The sequence below is a fragment of the Gavialis gangeticus genome, unplaced genomic scaffold, assembly GCF_001723915.1.
Source record: "Gavialis gangeticus isolate Ggan-Ray unplaced genomic scaffold, GavGan_comp1, whole genome shotgun sequence".
Classification (NCBI taxonomy): Eukaryota; Metazoa; Chordata; order Crocodylia; family Gavialidae; genus Gavialis; species Gavialis gangeticus.
The window spans coordinates 37,451,604-37,474,358 of NW_017728996.1; the positions used below are offsets into that span (position 1 = coordinate 37,451,604).

The window sequence follows — 22,755 nt, forward strand, 5'->3', positions numbered from 1 at the left end:
CCGGGTGTGCGGGCCGGCCCCGCCCCCCGCCGCTGCCACAGGCTGCTGTGCGCCGCCTGCCGCGCTGGGGGGCGCTGGAGTCACCTCCGCTCCAGGGTCCCGGCCGGGGGAGGCGCCTGAATCTGCCCCTGCCCTGGCCCAGCCCCGGGGGCGGTGTCTCAAAGCCCCGCGCCGCCTCCCGCTCGTCCCTGCCCTCCAGCAACTTGTCACTCCGCCCCCGCCAGTGTCACCTCTCTCTCCTGCTCTTGGCTAAAAGTGTAGCAGAAAGCTTGTATCCGTGGCTGCGCCACTTGTATTTTATCCTTTATACTCTTGTGGTTGATAATTCACCTTATAACTGAACGTGCTCCATTTTTAGACCTAAGTTGTACCCTGTAACAATGTTATTTAGCAAGGGCCGGAGTTGAACCGCCCTCTCCCTGCGTCAGACGGCCCTGAATGAGCGAGTGAGTCAGTAACTGAATGTGTAACACAGTAGCCAGCTTCAATTATTAACGCCTGCAAACCACAAATCAACAACAGGAAGAATCAATGAGTCACTGGTAAAGGTACAGAAGCCCCGGGTTGAACTAATCAACTGGAGACCGACTCTTGGGGCTGAAATACCCCCCATCAACTGCTCCCAGGGCCCTATTCATCACCGAAGTGAATTAATCAAAATTCATCAATGGACCCCTGAGACCGCCCGTGCTCACAGACGTGACCTCTGGGACCGACTGACAGCTGCCATCCAATGGCACCCTCTTTGACCTGACCAGCGGCCTGCCTGTCCAGCCAGAAGGACCAGCCGGCGACCCCCTTCTGAAGCAACATCCCACTGAAAGAAGCCTGGACTGGCCATCAACGGCAGACTCCAGCGCTTGGGGACAGGTATATCTTGACACAGGTGCTTAGTATTCATATCTACTGTGAATGTGTGCATGAATGTGCACGTGTTTGAGAGGATCAGCCCCAAGGTTTATGATCTGACTTTTGCATCCATTTAATAAACTAGAATTTTAAGGATCCTGAGTTGGTCCTTTGTAGCCAACAAAAGTAATGTTGTTGTTGCACATTACCAAACTGCAGGAGGGGGCAGGGAGTAGGCATGTTGGGCTGAGGACAGAGGCAGACATGGTTTTTCTGGGTAAATCCATGCTTTTGTATCCAACCCATTGGAAAACTTCTTTGCAAGCTTTCAGGTACAAATACCCTAGGTCAGGCGGAGGAAGCATCTGTAGTTGGTGTGTGCTCTTCCTGGGGTGGCAGAGGTCAGGCAGGTTTTAATGTGACATAAATCTAATATTTATATTTAGTCCATTAATTTTTGTATCCAGACTGATAAAGTGAAGTTTGGAGGCTGGTCTGTGAAAGGTGTTTTGTAAATTCCCTTTGAGGATTAGAACTGAGATTGGAGAAAGAGCAGTTGTATGTGAGAAGTGTGCCCCCACAAGTAATTGGGTATTGTTGTCTTTGTTGGATTTTCGGTGTGCATTCATTCTGGTGCACAGCTGTTGTTTGGTTTCTCCTACATATTTTCCATCAGGGCATTTAGTGCACTGGATGAGATACATTTCTAGAAGTGCAGCTGTAAGATCCAGAAATGGTGATGGTTCTCTTGTGGGGTGTGATCATTGTGGAGGTGGTGGAGATGTGTTGGCAGGTTTTACATTTCTTGTGCCAGCATGGCCTGGATCCATTCAGTGCATTTTGGGCCATAGGAAGTTTGCTTCTGGTGATGAGGTTAGTGAGGTCCAGTAGTTGTTTGAAGGCTAGGATGGGTGGCTCTGGGAAGAACTCTTTAAGAATTAGGTCTTCTTCTAGTATGGGTTGCAACTGTTTGAAGATCTTCTGTATAGACTCAAGGGAGGGATAATGTGTCATAGGTAGTGGTGTGCAATTCATGGGGGTTTCTTTCTGTACTACAGGTGGCTCTTTCAAAAGTGAGATGTGTCTCTCTGGAGGAGTGTCCTTGTTGAGTGAAGGCCCTTTTGAGATTTGTGAGGTGACGATCACAGGTGTTCTCAGTGCAAAATCAGTGCTATCGGAGGGCTTTGCTGTATATCACAGCTTTCTTAGTGTGTTTAGGGTGATTGCTGGTTCTGTGCAGATATGTATGTTGGCCTGGGGGCTTCTTGTATACAGTAGTTTGTATTTCACCATTGCAGCTAATGATCATCATGTCTAAAAATGAGATGTTGGTGCTGGAATATTCAAGGGAGGGTCTGATGGAGGGGTGATGATTGGATTTCTGATGGAAATCAACAATCAGAGATTGCAAGTTTTCAGTCCAGATGATGATGGTTGTTATTGATATATCTTAAGTATAGCATGGGTTTGATGGTGCAGTCCTTGAGGAATTCTTCTTCTAGGTGGCTATAATTAAGATACATCAACGACATCTTCATCATTTGGACTGAAAACCTGCAATCTCATGATTGTTGACTTCCATCTGAAATTCAGTCAATCATCAGCCCTCCATCAAACTCTCTCTTGAATACTCCAGCATCAACATCTCCTTTTTAGACATGGTCATTATCCAGAATGATAAAATATAGACCTGGGTGGCCAGTTACTCAGCCTGGGAGCCACATCTGATCCTCCACTAAAGTTCAAGAGCTGGATGTGGGGAAGAGGGGGACTGAGTAGCCTGGTGAGAGAGCAGGGGGGAGGGTGCCAAGTGACTCGGAGTCAAGCCCCTCCAGCTTTCATCGTGGGAAGCACGCCCCAGGGTAAGCAGTGCGGCTGCAGCCCCCTCCCCAGCAGCCTGGCGCCTGAGCCAGCAGTCCCAGGAGAAGTGGGCAGGCTTCAAAAGGTAGAGCAAGAGCTGCAAGTACTGTCCCAGCAAGCCACATGCAGCTCACAAGCCATGGTTTGTACACTGCTGATATAGACCACAATATACAAGACACCCACAGACATACATATCTACACAGAACCAGTAATCACCCTAAACACGTTAAGAAAGCTGTAATATACAGCCCAAACCCTCCAATACCACTGAATTTGCACTGAAAACATCCATGATCATCACCTCAAAACTCTCAAAAGGGCCTTCACTCAACAAGGACACTCCTCCAGAGAGAGAGATGGCACTTTTGAAAGAGTCTTATATGATTGTTTTCATAGTCTTGGACAAAATTAGATAAGCTTTGTTACTAAAAGAACTGGATAGAACAGTGGTCCCTAACCTTTTGGCTTTACAGGCCAGATGAGTGATGTGGGCTGGGTCCAGTCTGTGAGTGTGATCTGACATGCATAGGGCTATGGCTGAATCTAGCATATGTCAGATCCAGCCCTGTCTAGGATATCATATCTTGCCCCTGGCCCCAGCTCCACGTGCCCCAGATCAGGCCTCACCGCCCCAGCCCCCTGTATGCTAGATCAGGCCCCACAGTCAGGGCCGTCCCTAGGGAGGAGTGAATCGGGACTGCCCCAAGCCCTGCGCTTTAGGGGGCCCAGAAGAGCTGGGCAGAGCAGACACAGCAACTCTGCACTGCCCCCGGCTTCACATCCGGCCACTCTGCAACTCCCACCCACCACCGCCGAATCCACCACTGGCTTCCTTACATCCAGGGGCAGGGGCAGGGGCAGGGGCAGGGGCAGGGGCAGGGTCCCACACAGGCTGATTTACCCCAGACCCCACACCCTGCTTGGGTTGTTTCTGCCCACAGTGCCAACTCCAGCACTGCTTGCACTGGATCAGGCTGACTGCCCCAGCCCCAGTGGGATCCTGTGTGCAGGGCCATATCATTTGGCTCAGGTGCTTGGAAATTCGGCAGTGGGAGAGCAATGGTAACATTAATTGCCTCCACCCCCATCCACCACCAAATTCCTAGACCTTTGTGGGCCAGATGACACAGCCCTCCAGGCTGGATTTCCCTCTTGGGCTGAGGGCTGAGTATTACCTGATACAGAACAATAACATTAAAAAAAAGTATACTTGTATAGATAATAAATTCATCAAAACCGACTGTTGTACTGAAGATTTATTCAACTGACAGGAACAGTAAACTTGAAAAAATAAACCTACAAAATGGATCAATTGAAAGAAGAGTTCAGGTCAATTGAAAGAGGAGTGTTGGAGTTTCCAGTGTCCTGTATAGTAAATATGAAAAAAAAAAGAGGGGTGGAATAGATATTTCTAGTGCCATTATCTGAAGCAAAGCAGAAATGCCACAATGCGTTCTATGCAGGGCCGTCCCTGGGGGAGGGGGTGTGAATCAGGGTGACTGCCCTGGCCCGCATGCTTTGGGGGGCCCCACAGAGTGGGGCGGAGCAGCAGCTTTCCACCACCCTCCCCAATGCTGCCACCAGTGGTGGCAGCAGCAGCTTCTGCAGGTATGGGTCCTGTGGGATCGGAGCAGGGGCAGGGTCCCATATGGGCCGATTTGCCCCAGGCCCTGCACCTTGCTCAGGTCAACTCTGGTTCTATGCATGGTTAGTTTAATAGTTTTGAAAAGGGTCAAGCTGACAGTACTGGAAATTGAAATGTTTCTTTTTATCCACAGAACACACAGCACAAGCAACAATGCAAGCTTGGTTACACTCAACTTCTCTTTGACAGTCACTTTTGGAGTGAATGGTTATTCAGTCCCAGGCCTTGCTGCTCGCTTCTGTGAGAGTTACCAGTGCATTAGTGACATGGGAACACTAACCTAGTAGGAATAGGCTGGCCCTAATAAAGTAAAGATACGTGACATGAACTGGGATTACAGCATATAAAGTTAAAATGCTCCTCATGCATCTACAAACTGTTAAGTTTCAGATTCCATCTCAAGTTAATTACATAAGCTATCATTTGAACTTCTGAAATAATTCAGTAATTACAGCAGCAGCCAATACATTCCAATGCTTTTCTTCTACTAGCTCTAACAGTCAAAACTTAAGTTATATAACAGAACATATTTTTAATACAAGTACAGTTTTTATGGCATTTCACATTTGCTATCTATACGACTGCCTGAGAATCCACAGTTGCACCTGTCCTTTTACACTATCCCCAAAACACCCACATCAGCTTCATATTTCTGCATTAATACAAAGATTTTGCAATAAAACACTACAACATTAGAGTGAGGAGCCAGGCATTTCAGTTTCATCTCAGGAAATTAACCAATTTCAAAATTCTTCCTCTGCATTTAGAGTATGAGAATTCTTTAAGTTCTTTAGTTTTTCAATGGCAGAAGATATGGAAATCTCTCCGTGAACCTTGTTGTCTCTTGTTCTCACATTGACAGCATTACTTGCTTTTTCCTTTTCCCCAACCACTGCAAAAGACACATTGCATGAAAGCATTAACTGATGGGCAGGCATGTGATTTTTTAAGGAGTAAGAAATCATTAGGGGGAAAAAAAAAAAAAAAAAAATCACAAAAATTCTGGCTACTGCTTTTTATTACCATATAAAGACCCCACTACTTAAACATAAAATTCATGCTCAGATATCCATCTATCTATAATCCAATATCCATCCTTTTAATTTTTTTTAAGAAAAGCCATTTCTGCTTTTGATAACTCACTAACATCAATTAAATCTCACTGTTTACAGCATAAAATTTAGTTTACATCAAATTTACACAAAATGTTAAAGTATGTGTAATGTTCAGAACCACCAAAATGCTACAATTACCTAAAATAAAATTATATTGAGCCAGCTGTGCGTTTCTTATTTTCTTGTTTAATGTGCAACTCTGGTCTCCATCAACATCAGCCATAAATCCTGCTTCAAAAAATTCATTACATACCTAAAAGAAATTTGAAGTTTTATTAGTATTACAGTATATGTAGATGGGTAAAATACAGACTGTGACCTTGACCCTTCCCTTCCAGTGAAAGAGCTAATTTGAGGGAAGTTAAATAAAGTTAAGTGCTTGTCAGTAGTTAGGAAAGAGTTTTCCAAAGTCAACACTATTCAACATACATATCAAATAGTTGCTGACTCCAGGGAAATCACAATGCTGCATATCCAAATGTTTCTCTGACAAAAAAAGGTGATGCTTTAGACAGTTGGGGGGGGGGATAGAATAAACTAGTTTATTTTCTTAGTTTAATATATAACCTTATAATGAAACACTGGTTACCACTACTCCTGGAATGATTTTTTGTAAATGACTGAAGAAGATAAATGTTATTAAGTTACTGAAATAATTAGCAATAGAGCCCAAAATAACATTAAAGTGATCTGTGTTACAGATCACTTTCTTTAAAATATTAAATTGTCAATGCCTTCTAAAAAAAAAATGGTTTTCAACTTTGAAAAGTATACCTGCAAAATTAAATTTAAAAAAATGTTTCAGTTCCAGGACAGAATTGTAAATACTTAAAAAAAAAAAAGGGTAACTTTATTTTTTATTAATTATTGGATAATTTTGAATGCATCTTCTCTTACCTGATGGGCATATTCCTCACAAGTAGGCCCTACTGGAACAACCATGACCTGCCGAGGGGACAGCCAGAAAGGCCTGGCAAATAACAAAAATAAAAACTCATATTATATTTTTCCATTTATGCCAATACTCATATTACCCAATAAATATATTTGTAAATTACTCTGGTGTTATTTTAAATTTAATTAGACATGTAGGGTAGGAAATTATTTCTATTCAATTCTTCCTAATTCATAATGGCAAAATATAGCAATACACCATTTTTGTTTGAGTTAACTGAATAAAGTCCAAGAAATTTATTGATAAAGCTGAAGAAACATCATGAATCCAATCTTCCCTAAATATGGATATTTCAAGGGTCTCCAGACACCAGACTCGTAATTTATTGCTCTACATAATTTTCTTACATATTGTAAAAATGAAAATGAATGAATTTGTAAATAATGAAAGATGAGTGAAATGTAGCAGTTGAAATATGTATAATACATTTAGAACATGTTTTTATTTCCATGCTATTCTATATGTAGTTTTATTATAAACTCATAAAATTAAATTCATAACCTTTCATCCGAGTCCACAGTTGTGTAACACTGTTAGTCTGCAAAATCTAATAGCTACAATACCGTATTTACTCAAATCCAAGACAAGTTTTTTTCCCCCTTCATTCAACATGGGGGGGGAAAGGCCCCTCCCTCTTGGATTTTAGTATGGGGAACAGGCAGCTGCAGCAGTTCCAGCTTCAGCCCCAACCTAAACTAGAAGTTGGAGCTGCAGCCTCTGCCCCCACTGCCCTGCCCCCCTGCTTACCCCAAGTTGTGGCTCCAGATCTGACTCTAGCCCTGGGCGTGGAGCTGGCCCTTCTTCCCCCAGCCAGGAAGTAGTGGTGACAGCTCTGGCTCTGGCTCCAGCCTCAGGAAGGGGCAGGCACCTAGAGGTGCAGGCTTCAGTGAGAGCAGGTACCAAGTGGTGGGAATGGGGCACAGAGGCAAGCACTGGACTAGTGACTAGAGAGTACAGGTACTGGAGGAGCTCCCAAGGTAGGGCAAGGGGGAAGGAAGGATGTGTGTGTGTGTGTGGGGGAGGGGGTCAGGCTGCTCAACTCCCCCACTGCCTGCTTGCCTCTTTGTGCTTTCCCCATTACGGTGGTGAATAGGGGAGATGAATTTAAGATTATCCAGCAATACTTAGATCCTACATGTGGAAAACTATAACATATTTATAAATTTTCCATGTGTAGAATCTATTCAAAAAGTCATTTTGGATTTGGGTAAATACAGTATTTTTAAAATTAATCATTAATAACTAAATCTCATGACATTCAGATCTTAAATAAGACATTCTATCTCTTGCTTGTGTTACTTTTCAAAAAGTCTTGGGAAATCATTCTGCATTAATACATACAAGCTATTAGAAAGTTTCTTTAATTTACATCTAATTTCATAGTGTTTTCCAAAACCATGCTTGTGCCACATACCATTTTCCTCCATAATTTTCTGCTAGAATAGCTATCATTCTCTCCACTGAGCCCAAAATGGCTCGATGAATGATCACTGGCCTTTTCTTATCATCACTATCCTTACTACAAAGAAAGAAAAAGTTTATAAAAAAACTGTTTTAACCAGAACACAAATGATCTTACTGTATTTTCCATCTACTTATTTTTTATGCAAAAAATAAAACTAAATATTAGAAAATAATTAATACCTGGGCAAGACCCAGTAGCTGCTTCTTTTATCTGCTTTAAGACACATTTGTCATGAAACAAATTATAGTCACATTGGCTTAAAAGAATCCTGCCTGCATACAATAAGAAATGGGTGCAAATGGTTATGAAACCAGCATATTTTGCAACCTCATTCAAACTCTATGACACTAGCCTATATCTGAGGAGATAAACATATGAAAAGGTGACATTTTTATTGAGATGTGAATGACGCCCTAATCTTTTTTTGCACAGGATCTTTTCTGTTCCTGCTATTTACCATCTAAACCCTTCTGTTGAAATATTGATTTCTGTGGGGATTATCCTAGTGTGACAACTAGTTGCGACTTCAGTTAAAGAATAAGCAGCAGGATCAGAAAAGATCCTAAAGATCCTATTTCTGTTATTTATAAAACACCACCACACAGGATGAGAAGCAGTAACACAAAATTATACATAGAAAGAAATGAAAATGCTTAAGTTACTTTTCAAAGGACAAAACAGTAGTCAGATTTTTCTATCCAAGCAGGAAATGCTCTCTTAAGTTGGAAATCAAAATAAGATTTCCTCCTCCAAGAACTGCTATATGCAAATATTGTGTATAATCCACAAGGAAAATTTAGGGGACCTGAGCTGTACCTTACAGGTCTGAGTCTTGGAAGCTGCTGTGCTTCACCATGTAAACCAAATGTGCTCAGAGATGCCATCACTCCACAGTAACTGAAGTGAAAGCAAGCACCGGAGCAGCTGAACACTTTGATAATATAGGGGAATATGCTCAACTCCAACTATCCATTCAGGAGATCTTCTGCTTCCCCATGCATCTTAAACAGGGTCACAGTTTCTCCAGTAACCAACGTATCATGAAGATTCATTTAACTTCACTTCAGTGGGGTCACAAACAGCAAGAGTTGTGAAGATGTTGTATAGAAGAAGTGAAGACTGTAAGTGAAGATTTAGTTTTTGGCACAAGAATGCCAATAGAATTGGAAGAAATCAACCACTTACCCAACATATGTAAGATTAAACCTGATTGGCAGCTGGAAGTCAAGTTGGATAGTAGCACACTGATGGTATCTACCAATAGCATCTTTGATTTTGATATCAATCTGTAAAGGAAATCCCAGTGTCTCATTTACTAGCTTCAAGGTTTTAGTTACTCCACGTCTTTAGCCACAAAGTGGTATAAGAGCTAGGTTGCAGAATTATACTGATTTACTAACCTTTGGACCATAAAATGCTCCATCTCCTGGATTCAACTTCCATGGCTCTCCAAAATCATGCAAGCTGTTTTGTAGTTGCTAATTATAAACCACAAAAAACCAATTTTAAACAGTATAGATAAATCACAATTTGATTTATGTAGTACAGCTTAATAAGCCCTTCTGAGGAGGATAGGGTATAAATAATAAAACCTCTCATAACAGGAAGAGGGGTAAAGGAAGAGAGCCGCACTACTTAATTTTTGAAAGACAAAGAAGTAAATGAATAGAACCAACTCAAACCTTAGAAATAAGAACTTTATAATGAATACAGCTCAAAAAGAATTATTTTTAAAACATGGATTTGTGCATGTTTAGTCTAAGAAGAAACTAAAAGGAAAACCTCCCCCCAGCAGTCAGTTCAAGCAATAGGCCTTCACAAAAATTAGGCAATTTGTCAGCATTTCACACACCTTGACCAGCATGTTTATCACATGCAGTTTTTAAACCAGCCCTCCAATTCTGATCTATATAAGCAATCCTATTTACTTCAACTTAACTAGTCAGCACGAAGTTTGAACGATTGCAGTTCAGACAATTATTCTTTTTTGTGAATGGAAATGCTAAATCTTTGCCTGTATTACCTTTTCTGCATGGTCCCAGATTTCTATTTCCCCTAGGTAATTTTCAGGTCTTGTAGAAAGATGCAATTGGAAGGTGAAACCAAAGACAGCATAAACTGACCGCAAGAAGTTGAGACAGCCCTTCATTTCTTCCTCAATCTGAAAATTTAAGCAAAACATACTAGTTTAAAAAAAATTCAAAACACTTCCAAGAGCTGTTTGTCATTACTGTCGCTTACGTAGAGGTCAGCATGATAGATGCTACCTTCAGATTTACCTTTTTTCTTAATCAATTTATTGTCTGCCTGTCTGCTTATATATAAAAATATAAATGACAAGTCAATGAAATTGAAAAAATTGTACATTCTACAAAGCCAAGAATAGAGCTCTGGTGGCCATGAGGTAGGACAGGCAGTACTGCCTTGGTACTTTGAAAGAACAGAAGGCATGTGTGCTTCTCACATAGTATATTGATTTATTAAAGTGATCTCATTTAAATCTAAGGAAGTACTCCTGGAAAAATAATGAGCATGATTAGAGGAGTAGGACTCGACTGCTAAACAGACATTTTTTCATTAAAATTTTCCTGGTTGATTATTTAGTCCCCTGGGACTTTTCCTGGCACAAGTATTTTTAGGCAGTAAGTAAAAAAAATAAGATGGTATATAAAATATCCCCCTTGGTATACAACATCAGGCCTACTGTCAGTCAGTAACATCTCTCAAATACTCACTGCTCTTCTGTAAGATAGTAACACTTACATGAAAAGGAAAAAAAAAAAAAAAAATCAGAGAACACCAGGGGCAATTTCGGATAGAGGTGTTAAATTTAAGAGGCTTAAGCAAAAACACAGAAAGCTAAGATGAATCTTAAGGGAACAATGTAGCAAAGAACAGAAACTAATCTACAGCAATAAATCCTGCATTAAACCATATAGCAACATGTCAAGAGAAGAAGAGAAAGATTGGGAGGTTTTTTAACCTGTTCCATTGTGCAAAAGATGTGAGCATCATCCTGTTGGAAGCGCCTGACTCGCGTCAAGCCACTTAAAGTCCCTGAAAGTTCATTTCGATGAAGAACTCCAAAATCTGCCAGTCTAATAGGCATTTCCCTCCAGGATCGTGGGCGATGAGCAAACATCAAGCTAGAAGAGACCAAAAGGATAACAAACACAACCTACATTTTTTTGGCTTCTTTCACCTGTTTTTTTTATGCAAGGCCTAAGCAAGAGGTGCATTTTGAAATATACCAGCTTGGGCCAATCAATAAAGAAAAATAAGCAAAATATTTATCAGTTATATGACACTTTCCATCTACTGAACATTTGCTGTATATTTATGGATAATCTCCAAATCCATGGAAGGTAGGCAGCTATATAGTGACCTACAGAAAGACAGTGAAACTGAGGTACAGAGAACTAACCAACCAGAGACCACTTAACAAAGCCTCTATCAGAGACAGTAGTATAACTTGGTGGTATCTGGTGCCCCATCCTATGCTCCAACCTCTATGCCATGCCTACACCAAACATACAGTTTATTTAACAACAGTAAACAAGTGCGTTGCAATTAAGAATGTCTCCCCCCCAGTATGTACTTCATGACAACTGGTAACTTTTTGCCTATATATCTATATCTGTATCTAGATAGATAAATCTACCCATCTCAAAATCAAAAAGGTAAATTCTCTCAAAGAAAAGAAATACGAGAAGGATTTTATGCACTAATACAAATTAGCAATAGTACACTGAAACCAGTATTTAAGCAATGCCTCAAGAAAGTACCAAAACATAGTTAGCTTATGAGAAGAGTCTTCCACTATCAGTGGAACTGAACTGTACTCAATCCATCATCTCTTGAGGCTGGCTCTTAAGAAAGCTGTTTCCTTACTGTAAAGTAGACTGCACTCAGAAAATGCATACAATGTATGTATATTTACACTCACTTCTCTCCCTAACCTCAAAAGAATAAATAAATACTGTAAGATGATAAAGATAAAACTGTAGTGGAGTTGAAAATACAAACCAATGTCCTGGACAGTTCATGGGTTTTAGAGCAAAAGTCTCCTTCTCAACTTCAAACGAGAACATATTTTCACTGTAGTGTTGCCAGTGACCCGATGCTTCCCAGAGTTTACTATTATAGATATTGGGTGACACTACTTCAGTGAAGTTACGTCTGTGATACTCCCCCTACAAAATAAATCCAACCTTTCAAAAGCTGACACTGTGAAAAAAACTTATCACATGCTTTACAGATCCCTGAATCCTGCAACATTACTTGTATCATTTGTGTATGAAAGACAGTGAGAGCACAGATCAAGTCAATCACGTACGAATTTTGCAACAGGGACTTAGGTATTTAATAATTATATGCTGCAATATAAGAATAATTCTTCAACCTTTTTTTTGAAAAAAACTTTAGGATCAAATTATTCACTGAGTTTGTACAGAGATAACTAAGGGAAGTTTCAGTATGTGAATATGCACAAATTTTACATGCTTCCATTTTTCTGAACAGAGAGCTTAATGCCATTTTGAGATCAGTCAGTGTATTACAGATATTAAGAGCAGTCTAAGAACAACAATACATCAAAATATCTGAGAGAGAAAAAATAAATAATTATGCTATTGGAAAATATTTTAAAAGTGGTCACTTACTCGTATAAAATCTGTAAGTACATTGTAAAGGAAGGCACCTCTGGGGAGGAAAAAACAGCTTCCTGGACTCAGATCATGGAAAAAGAAAAGTTCTTGTTCCTGTGTAAATTAAAGCAGAATTCTGTAAGCCTCTCAGCTGTAGTTTTAATTGTTTTCTGTCATCCAATCACTATTATTAACTGACCGTGTTTAAAGTTCCTTGTTCAAAACAGTGAAAAATATGGCTAGCAAGAAAAAGTAGTTTACTTGCAATTCTTATTTTCAGGAAGTATGAGAGGAAATTAGAGCTCTATTTCTGAATCTGTGGTCATCCGAACACATTCCCTCAAAATTCTGAACCTGCAAGCAATTGCCACACTGGGAAACACACCCCAATCTGCCAGTGTAGGAGAACATGCATCTGGTAGGAATACACCCATCACTCACTACAAAAATGCTACTTCACTAGATTTCAGCTGTAAAATCCTACCGGACTAGGATTATGGGAAAGTACAGTCTCCATCCGAATCACATTCTGAGAAAATGGACTTAAGAGTAGGGCTCTAGAACATTTCCTTTGTAAAATCTGCTAGCAGTGTAATGGTCATTAGTTAATCTGTTTTAAAGGGGCAAGGAAGCAAGTGCCAGTTACCTATTTAACAGAGGCTCACAGTTTATCATTATACTAAGGATCAATTTATTAATGGCTTATAAAACCTTTATAGAATGACAAAGGTCCCACATGTGCATGGCAGGACACATGATTGCTGAAATCAAGGATCAGGTCCCAATCGCACTCTTTCAACCTGCCAGTACATATCAAGCCTGGGAATCAAGATCTGGGGTCCAACCAGCTCTCTCTGTTCAACAAGTTCAAAGCTGCACACCAGTAGCCTCTCATACAGGGCTGTCAGTACTCTTTCTGCAAGTGTGCAGAGGTGGGAGTTGATTGGCTCCCCCTGCTTGGCAAGTTGAACACAAGCAACATCCTACAGGGACCACAAACTCTTTGAGTGCTGGGCAGGAAGATCCAATCAATTCCCCCTGACCAGTACTTTTATCCATTTGAGGACCCTGCCCTGGCTCCAATGCCAACAATCAGCTGATTGTCAACATGGTAAGGTGGCATGTCCCATATTTAATTTAAGATACCATACAAACCAACCACAAATATGTTTTCCATTATATGTGGAACATTTGTCTGGCTGTTTTGCCATTTTAGGACACCATAAAATTTGCTGAAATGAGTGGCACATTGCCATTTATGGCACAATTAACTCATTAATCATGTCATAAGGGCAATGCCTGCCAGGGGCCCAAGAATGTTTCAGCAACATTGCCTACTTGGTAATTTTTTAATAAACACCTTTCTCCTATGCTGCCTCTTATGCTTCTTAATCACTTTCAAGGCTGCACACGTATTCTGTGTTCAGTTAAAACTAATTTCTTAAGTTTATTCAACCCTAGATTGATGAACTGTACACTTGCATTATTTTGAGAGAATTAAGTCTTGACTCATTAAAAATACACACATCTAATCCAAGAAATATTTTCCAAGGTAAAAGCTAACCTGTAAAGTGCCTAGCATTAAAATTAATAAATTGATATTGCCTGGATTCAATAAAAGGGGATTATCCCAAGTAAGTTTTATACCGATATTAGCAAAACATACATCAAGTTAACAAATCTAGTTTGCTAGATTTCAGCTGTAAAATCCAACCAACGGTTCAGCAAATTCATAAAACTGATCCCTCATTTATATGTACATAAGTTGGAACACCAAGACAGATATCGCTTAGGACAGTCCAAAAAAAGAATACATAGGAGTAGCAGAATTATGGGCATGTCTACATGTGCTTATATGTGCACATTAGCCTAACGCACATTAAGGCAATTTAGGCATGCATCTACATATGTATGTGCTAAGGTGCATTAATGCAGATATGCAGACTGATTTGGGACTAATGGTAATTTCCTACTGCAACTTAGCTTATTGGTGCATAAATTTGCTACCTGCCTTATGCAGGTATCAAATTTAGGCTTGAATAGCATAAAATCACCATTTTTAAGGCACATTAAGAGCGTGTACGTGTAGATGCGTGCCCTTAATGCACTTAAAATTAGGCTAATGCACATTATATGCATACGTGTAGATGCGCCTCATGTTAAACAAAGGAAGGCTTATGCTGAATTGCAGGAATGGATGATGGGGGGAGAAAAAAAAGCCAAACTAGGTGGATCCATTAATCCATGGAATAGCATACCTTTCCAATTTTTCTATGATCCCGGTTTTTGGCTTCTTCTTGGAATTTTTCCCATTCCTTCATCATTTTGTTATCAGGGAAGGATATTCCATAGATTCTCTGCAGTGTTTCCATGTCAGCCTTTCCTTCCCAATATGTAGAGGAATTCTGATGTTCAAAAGGAACATTTTTTAAAACAATATCATATAATCACTACTAGGGGAAAAGAACAAATACTAATGCAATCTAGTTTCTTAGGAAAGAATTGTATAAAGTTACTCAGGCTTGGTTTAAGAAAACAAGCATACCTGCACTACCTTTTGGCTGGTATACTAATGGACAGAAAATAAGTGATTGTTCTAGTCATGTCTTTGTTGTAATTTGCCACGTTAATTTTAACTTGCATTGTATCATCCTGGACTACAAAAACAATCATCACACGACTGCTGCCTACGTGCAGATTTGTGACCAGGGACTCCCAGAAATCACTGTTCTTGTCCCCACCACTACTCGTCCATAGCCACAGAACTTAATTTGTAGGAGATGTTAATATCCCTGCCAGACGCCTGCGCGTGACATCTTCTAGCATGGGGAAGTCGGTGCACAAGCAACAACCACATAAGCTTGACAGGTGGGAACCCTGAACCCAGTGGCAAAGATATTTGAGACAACCAGAGACCTCCATCCTGCTGCAGTCCTCATCCGCCTTCACAGCCACAGAGAACCAACAGGTCCTCAAATACGCCTGTTCTGCTGTTAGGGTCTTCAGGAGTTTGTACCGTGCTTAACCTGGGACCTCACCTCAGATCTGTTCACCAGGGGAGACCCTACCAGGAGTACAAGACTCCAGATGACATAGCTTTGAGAGGTGTTTGCTAGGTTTGGTTGTCCACTTAAGTTCATCAGTGTCCTCAGGCTACTCCAAGATGGGATGACTGCCAGTCCTTTGCAATGGATCAGACAGACAGACCCATTTACCATCCATACTGGTGTCAAGCAGGGCTGCATCATCACCCCAACCCTTTTTTCCATCTATCTTGGTGTGATTTTGATTCTCATCCATGACCACCTTCCTCCCAGAACTGACATTGAGTACTGAATGGATGGTCAGCTTTTCAACTTGCGGCGCCTTCACAGCAAAACAAAAGTTACCAAGACTGGCATCAGTGACTTTCAGTATACTGATGATTGTGTTACACTTGCACACAGTAGAACCGATCTGCAGTCCACCCGTGATCTTTTCTCAGGTGCCTATTGTGGCTTGGGGCTCTCCCTTAACATTGGGAAGACCAAGGTGCTCCATCAGCCTGCCCTAGCACAAGCTGCCCCACTCTGCCCACAAATTACTATTGGTAGACAGTCCCTGGAAAATGTTGAGCATTTTCCATACCTTGGCAGTCACCTCTCCCAGTCAGTCAGTCAGTCTTGATGTAGAAATTGAATTGAACATAGGATTTGCTGTGCCAGCATCTCCTTTGGAAAGCTGCTTCACCATGTCTTTGCTGACTGAGATCTGCAGATGGAAACTAAGATCCTGGGCTACAATGCAGTAGTTATTCCTAGGCTCCTCTATGGGTGACAGATGTGGGTGACATATCAAAGCCACCTTAAGCACCTGGAATGGTTTCATCAGGATTGCCTCAAAAAGATTCTTCACATTAGATGGGAAAACCACTGCACCGATTCCAGCATCCTCTCTACAGCTAACATAACCCATCACTGAAGCAGAGACTGTGACACATCAACTCCCCTCGGCTGGCCACTGTGTGTAGATGGCTGACACTCATCTCCTGAAGCAAGTCCTCTTCTCTCTACTTAGTCATGGTAAGAGGGCCTGCGGAGCACAGAGGAAGCGCTACAAGGACACCCTAAGCATACCTTAAGAAGGGTAGCATCAACCCTATAAATTGGGAAGTACTGGCTGGTAACAGATCTCAGTGTTGCTGCATCATACATCAAGCTACAACCCATTTGGAAGAGAACTGTCTGGCTCAGGAAGCCAAGAAATGGCAGAGGAGGAAGGAAAGCACACAACATCCTGGCCAACAGTTGTGCCTGCCATCCCACCCCGCAAGAGGCACCATTTGTCATATCTGTGGAAAAACTTGCAGAGCACAGATTGGACTCCTCAGCCACCTTAAAACTCAGAAGTAATACCCCCCCCAGCAGACATCACCCTCATATCAAGGGATGGCTGATGATGACTGGGTTACATCATATTATAAAAACTGAATGTAAAACAAATGTTGTAACTTCACATCATAATACAGAACAGCAATCAGAAATAGGAAGTTATTTTTACATACAGTTTTTTTCATAGTCAAATCATGCTACCTGTTTTGATGATCAAAGAGTCTAATTATTTAATGCCAAGGAAGGATTAATCTCAAGAAGGTGACAAAGCAAAGGGATCCTGAATACTTCAAAGCAGGGTATCATTGCCAATAACTTGAAGACCATTGTTATCTGTAAATGTTAACTGGCTCTTTTGTAGGTGATGGCACTTTAAAAAAGCAGTTCAGGGCAAGCATTTGTAAACTAGCAAGACTTGCCCTCAGAGGCACCTGGAAATATGTGAGAACATCAATTTGCATTTACAAAAATAAGCTTCTTGACTGCCTTTTGCAGAGATGGCTTTGAAAATTTACAAGTGATATAAACTAAGGTTTGGGAACTAGTCACTGATTTTCCCTAAAGACTATAGATTATTTATAGCCTCTTCAGAGCCATCCAAGCCTGGCCTCTAGGGTCTGGAAAAGACATACCTATAGGGCCTTTGATTATTCACTGTACATGAATTTCACTGTGCATCAGGGATAGCTACTTCAACACTGTGGGATCCATGGAGGCAACAAGAAGTGGCTGACTAAATATGGTCTTGTAGTACGCTCAGGTTCCACCCAGTTAGATGTAATCAGCTCTCCTAGCCCCAGAATCCCAGAAGGTGTCCTCGTTGCTTGTTTTAAAAAAGAAACCAAAATACTGTTTTCTGGATGTTCCCTTACACAATAATATTATTTTTCAATAAAAATTACTTGACACTATTCACATAGTTGAGAGTAATTAAGATAAAAATCAGTTAATCTCCAGTATGTCTAAGGAAGAAGAAAGTCTAGAGTTTTATTTGGAGTGAGAGATTAGGGAAAAATGTTATGGAGAACTCTGATGGTAAAGACACAAAAGAAAAAAACCCTACAGAAAAACCCATGGGTGTTGTGGGGGGTAACATTAGCTCTAATGCTTAATCCATATCTAGCCTTACCTTAAATATTTTTAAAGCCTTAATTTTTCCAGTATGTCTCACATGTGGGCCTCTGCAAAGATCAATCAATGGACCACACCTATCAAAAAACAGCAACATTTTTTATTCTAAAAGATTTGAACAATTTAAAACAGTAATAGGGCCTAAGAGATGTGACTGCCACATACAAGGTATAAATATACCTTCAATTGTTTAACTGTGCTGCACGAGATCTATTTGCAGCCATACAATAGGAAAAAAATGTTCTTGTACCTCAATTAACTTGAACAATATGAATCTTATCTAGCACTCTGCCAACAGATAACAGAGGCAGTTAGTCTGTTCAGTCATGTTAGTCTGAAATCAAGTAGAAATCAGGGTAGAGCTGCATCTTACAGACTAACCAAGATAGATGTCGATGTATAGAAAAAACAGGTAGCATAACCATTACTCCATTACTGTGTTCAAGTTCCATTTGGACAATTTATTTTATTCCTCTCACTGAAACAGGAAGCAATTTTGGAATGGAGATTTCCTCCTCTATTTCCCAATGGAGACAAGATTTGGTTTTGTAGAAGATGCATCTTGTTTTTAAGCAGAAGCTACAATTGAACAAAAGTAAAAATACTAACTGTAAATCCGGGTTCCAGTCCTGCAAATATTTACATGTACGTTTAACTTTTAAGCAGGCTAGTAAACCCATCAACTTCAGCTAGACTATGCAAATGCTTAAAATCAAGCATGAGCATAGCCTTTTGGTTAAAAAAAAATTGAACCTTTTTTAAGTCTGACATGTTAACATAGGGTAAATTTCTTTCCCCAATTTAGATAACATCTGTCACAATTCCCATGATCCCCAATTACATAAATAGAGTATAAGTAACTTACGTATCCTGTTACCTGTATATTGTGGTAGTTGGTGTGTCAACTTTTTCATTCAGGATACGACATTTAAACTTGTTATACTAGGTCAGAAAGAAAAAGAACAAAAGGGAGAACTCGAATGTCATTAAACTACAACTATGTCCTAGTATAACAGTAGCAATTGCATCTACATTGGCAAAAGCCAGGTAGCAGCTAAAGAGCAACACAATCAAATACAGCTGAGCAAGTCTGACTTTCCATCCAGAAGACAGTCATCAAACAGAAACAGCTTAATTTGACTGCATGTATAGCAATTATGCAAAGCGTTTTACTGCCAAATGCCACATTCCTATTGATTATTTTTATTTCCATATTGAAATTAGCAAGTTTTAGTGGATGAGAAACTGTTTTATGATTATTGTTCACCTATAGCATTTTTGAGGGGCCCTACTAAAAATATGCTTTTTATTCTAATAAATGTAATGTCCTGTTTTAAAGGTTTTGAAAATATATTATTCCACATGATGGCTACTCCAAGTCTTATAGCTCCTTTAAATAGTTACCTTAAACATATCTAACAGAATCTCCTTGCTGACTTCTAGTCTTTCAAACAGCTGCTTTTCTTTAATGATATTTTTACATCTGTTCTCCAGTGATGGGAATTCTGTACTAGAGACACCCCTAAACAAGAAAATGGACAAGAGTTACCGTGCCATTAAAAAACAAAAAAGGTAAGTCCATTAAGTTTGTTACCAATACTGAGAAGCCACACACAAGGCCTATGTCACCCTACCTATCAATTCAGGTTCTATATTTTGCCTGAGTATAGGCAAAATGTAGATAGAACTGAAGAGCTGCACAAAAGTGTTATACAAAGGGTAAGCACCTAAGGGCCTTAAGTCCCAGTTCCAAAATAGTTTTGGAAACTTAAGAACTAAAGTTCCAAAGACTTGCAGTGAAATTAACTCTGAAATTGCTTAAGTACTTTCGTTTATTTTCCCCAAAAGCTCTTTTTCCAAAGCTTTCAACATGTGCAAGTCTTAAGGTGCAGGATTTTTCAAGTTGTCCTTAAATGAGTTCCTTTTCCTTCCAAAAAAGTTACAAAGGGAAGACTAACTTATCATAAACCTAATGGACTAACCTACATTTGATTATGATTTATGTTTTCACATGAGGATAAAAATCTAATTTAACGTAAGTACTGAAGTAAAAACCCAAAGAAACATTACCTGTCTTCAATATACATGTCATAATAAAATCCATTCTCAATAGGTGGCCCATAGCACAAACAGCCTCCATAGTAACTCTCCATAGCTTCTCCAAGGATGTGAGCACTTGAATGCCAGTAAACCTACATGCCAAGAATAGATGTCAATGGAACAGACAATAACTTGAGCTGATAAATGCTGGTTCTAACACACAGCTGTACCATTCTAGCCCTGTTTTATTCCAGCTTGCTTGGTGATTACATGATGTAGCCATAACAATCTTTATTTTCCATTTTGTTAATTTATAAATAAGCGTGATTATGGCCATCTCAACTTTTAATTTATAAGTAAATATTAAGCATATTTACAGCAACCTGACTAACTAGTGTAAGTACCATGGAGTACATATGATTAGCTAATGACCAGAATTTCAGTAGGAGTTACCTACAATTACAGGGCACTGGATTCAGTGACTCAGGAGGTCTCTTCCAGCACCATGCCCTAAATCAGTGGTGCTTAACCTTTTCATCTAGTGGATTAAATCAGCAGTGCCAAGTCCCTCTATGGGCTGGATCAGGCCAGTGGACCCAATCCTGTGCCCAAGGCATGTGCAGTGATGTCTCATCTGGCCACAGAGACGGTGTGGGGGCAGCCCTAATCCAGCCATGCAGGGAAAGGGGCCTAGCCCAAACCCCAATTTGGCCCCATGGAAGTGAGGTATGACCCAGCTCCAATCCAGCCACAAGTGGGGAGGAAGGGGCATGACCAGACTCCATGGGAAGGAGAAATGGCCCAGCTCCATAAGGCTGGCTGGGATGAGAAGGGTACACTTCAATTTGGCCAGGTGGAAGAGAAGGGGGAGAGGTCCAGCCCCACAGCGGGGGAAAGGGGCATGGCCGAGCCCCAAACTGGCTGGGCAAAGGGAAGGGAGCATGGCCCAGTTCCAATCTGACTGTGCGCGGGGGGGGGGGGGGGGAGTAATGGCCCAGTTGCAACCTACCACACAGGGCTTGGGAGTTTGGCAGCAGGGCGGTATTAGCTGCCATTGCTCCCCAGCCTCCAAGTTTCCTGACCTGTGGGGAGCCCCGCAGGCCAGATGCCAAACTTCTGTGGGCCAATTTAACCCACAGAGCAGCGGTTAAGCACCCCTGCTTTAAATCCCTGTTATCCAAGGTCATGTAAGAATCACTTTTTCATAGTACACCTATTAGCTTTAACTGCTTTGAATGAAGGTAGGCTTTAAATCTGGAAACTCTTGTTCATATATTTAATGTTACAGTGTGATTAATCCAACTGTACTCAGTGGAACTATTCTTCAGCCTGTGCTTAAAACTTAATGCAATAAAAAGACTTAACCCCATGATAAGTTCAGCTTATACTTTATGCACATTTATAGTTGCACTGAATGGGATGCCCAGGACTGATGTGGTCTTCAGCTAAGGGAGGAGAGGCAGACTTCTTATTTTTAACGTAAATTTAGAATCTGGATGAGTTTTTAATAAAAGGACTAATTAATATACCCTCGCATAATTCTAATAGCTAAGCCCAAGAATACATACAACTGTTCCGTTTGAGTGAAATTCTTAGACATCTTAGACACAACATAAGAGAATTTTTTAAAATATCAAACAGGTTTTATGCAAATCTTATTTTCTAGTCAAGCCTATGCATTATTTTTAAAGATATTCTTTTAATCAAGCAGAACTTGATAATTTGTTTACTTACAGCCTGAGCTTCTTCATTATCAAATGTAAGCAGGTCAAGTGTGCAGTCTCCTTCCAATGGACGATCCATATCCCACAATTCACCATTCACTTTGGCTATCACTGCATTTTCTGCCAATCCTTGACTTCAGATGAAAGTAAATACACAAATCCTGAAGTTATTTGAGGCCAGATTTTTAGATGCATTTTGTTACCCAATACCTTTAAAAACTGGCTCTTTGGCCTTTACATATTTTTCAAATACCTTCCATATTTGAGGCAAAGTCAGTAAACTCTCTAGTAGCTCACTCTCCAATCATCTCCTCTAAGCTTCAGGAGTAAAGCTAAATTCTGCTTACTGTATACAATCCCTGATTGTACAGCTATTTAATATTCCACAAGATTTCAAACATCTGGGTTACTTTCTTACAGATTCATCCATTTTAAAAGCTAAAAGGGACTACTGGGATCAGAGGCTGACCTCCCTCTATAGACTTGGACAACCCAAGATGCTCACCCCATAATTTCTACATTAAGTCCAAATCTACTGAGGTATCAAGAAAGCAGGGTCAAGATAAAAAAAGTCACCCACTCTATGTCAGTGAGCTTAAGTGCTCAACTAGCAGGGGGAGGGGGAGAGAATCATACTACCATGTAGAATTCAAATATTATAAAAGCCTCAGTCTGTCTGTCTGTCTGTCTGTAATGCTTTTTTCGCACTCTGGTTGTTTCAGTCAGCCGATCTATCAGAGTGCTCCAAGAATGTCTGGACAGCAGATGGTGCAGCGGAACACTGCCGTGATGGTGGGGACAAAGGGAATGAAGCAGGGGAAGGGGCCCGACAAAAGCTGGCAGGGAGGGAGAAGAGGGAGGGGAGGGAGGGCACGGTGACGGTGCCCTGCCACAGCTGGGCCCTGCCAACAGCTGCAAGGGGAGGCAGGTGGATGCGGGCCAGGCAGATCCA

At 40.7% G+C, this 22,755-nt stretch overlaps 1 protein-coding gene across 1 annotated transcript in view; it reads right to left on the reverse strand.

Annotated features, from left to right (window-relative positions):
- Positions 1–4,459: 4,459 nt before the first annotated feature.
- The window catches only part of TARSL2 (threonyl-tRNA synthetase like 2), a 24,470-nt gene continuing 6,174 nt past the window's right edge, over positions 4,460–22,755 (reverse strand). The window contains exons 3-18 of the mRNA XM_019504331.1: positions 21,814–21,937; positions 20,110–20,231; positions 19,444–19,561; positions 18,917–18,981; positions 18,038–18,116; positions 14,797–14,943; positions 12,554–12,652; positions 11,919–12,085; positions 10,876–11,038; positions 9,916–10,053; positions 9,293–9,370; positions 9,078–9,178; positions 7,842–7,946; positions 6,370–6,442; positions 5,611–5,725; positions 4,460–5,249 (exon numbers count right to left, since the gene is read on the reverse strand). Of these exons, the coding sequence (XP_019359876.1) occupies positions 5,101–5,249; positions 5,611–5,725; positions 6,370–6,442; positions 7,842–7,946; positions 9,078–9,178; positions 9,293–9,370; positions 9,916–10,053; positions 10,876–11,038; positions 11,919–12,085; positions 12,554–12,652; positions 14,797–14,943; positions 18,038–18,116; positions 18,917–18,981; positions 19,444–19,561; positions 20,110–20,231; positions 21,814–21,937 (1,843 nt within the window). The 3' untranslated portion in view covers positions 4,460–5,100. The remainder of the gene's footprint in view (positions 5,250–5,610; positions 5,726–6,369; positions 6,443–7,841; positions 7,947–9,077; positions 9,179–9,292; positions 9,371–9,915; positions 10,054–10,875; positions 11,039–11,918; positions 12,086–12,553; positions 12,653–14,796; positions 14,944–18,037; positions 18,117–18,916; positions 18,982–19,443; positions 19,562–20,109; positions 20,232–21,813; positions 21,938–22,755) is intronic.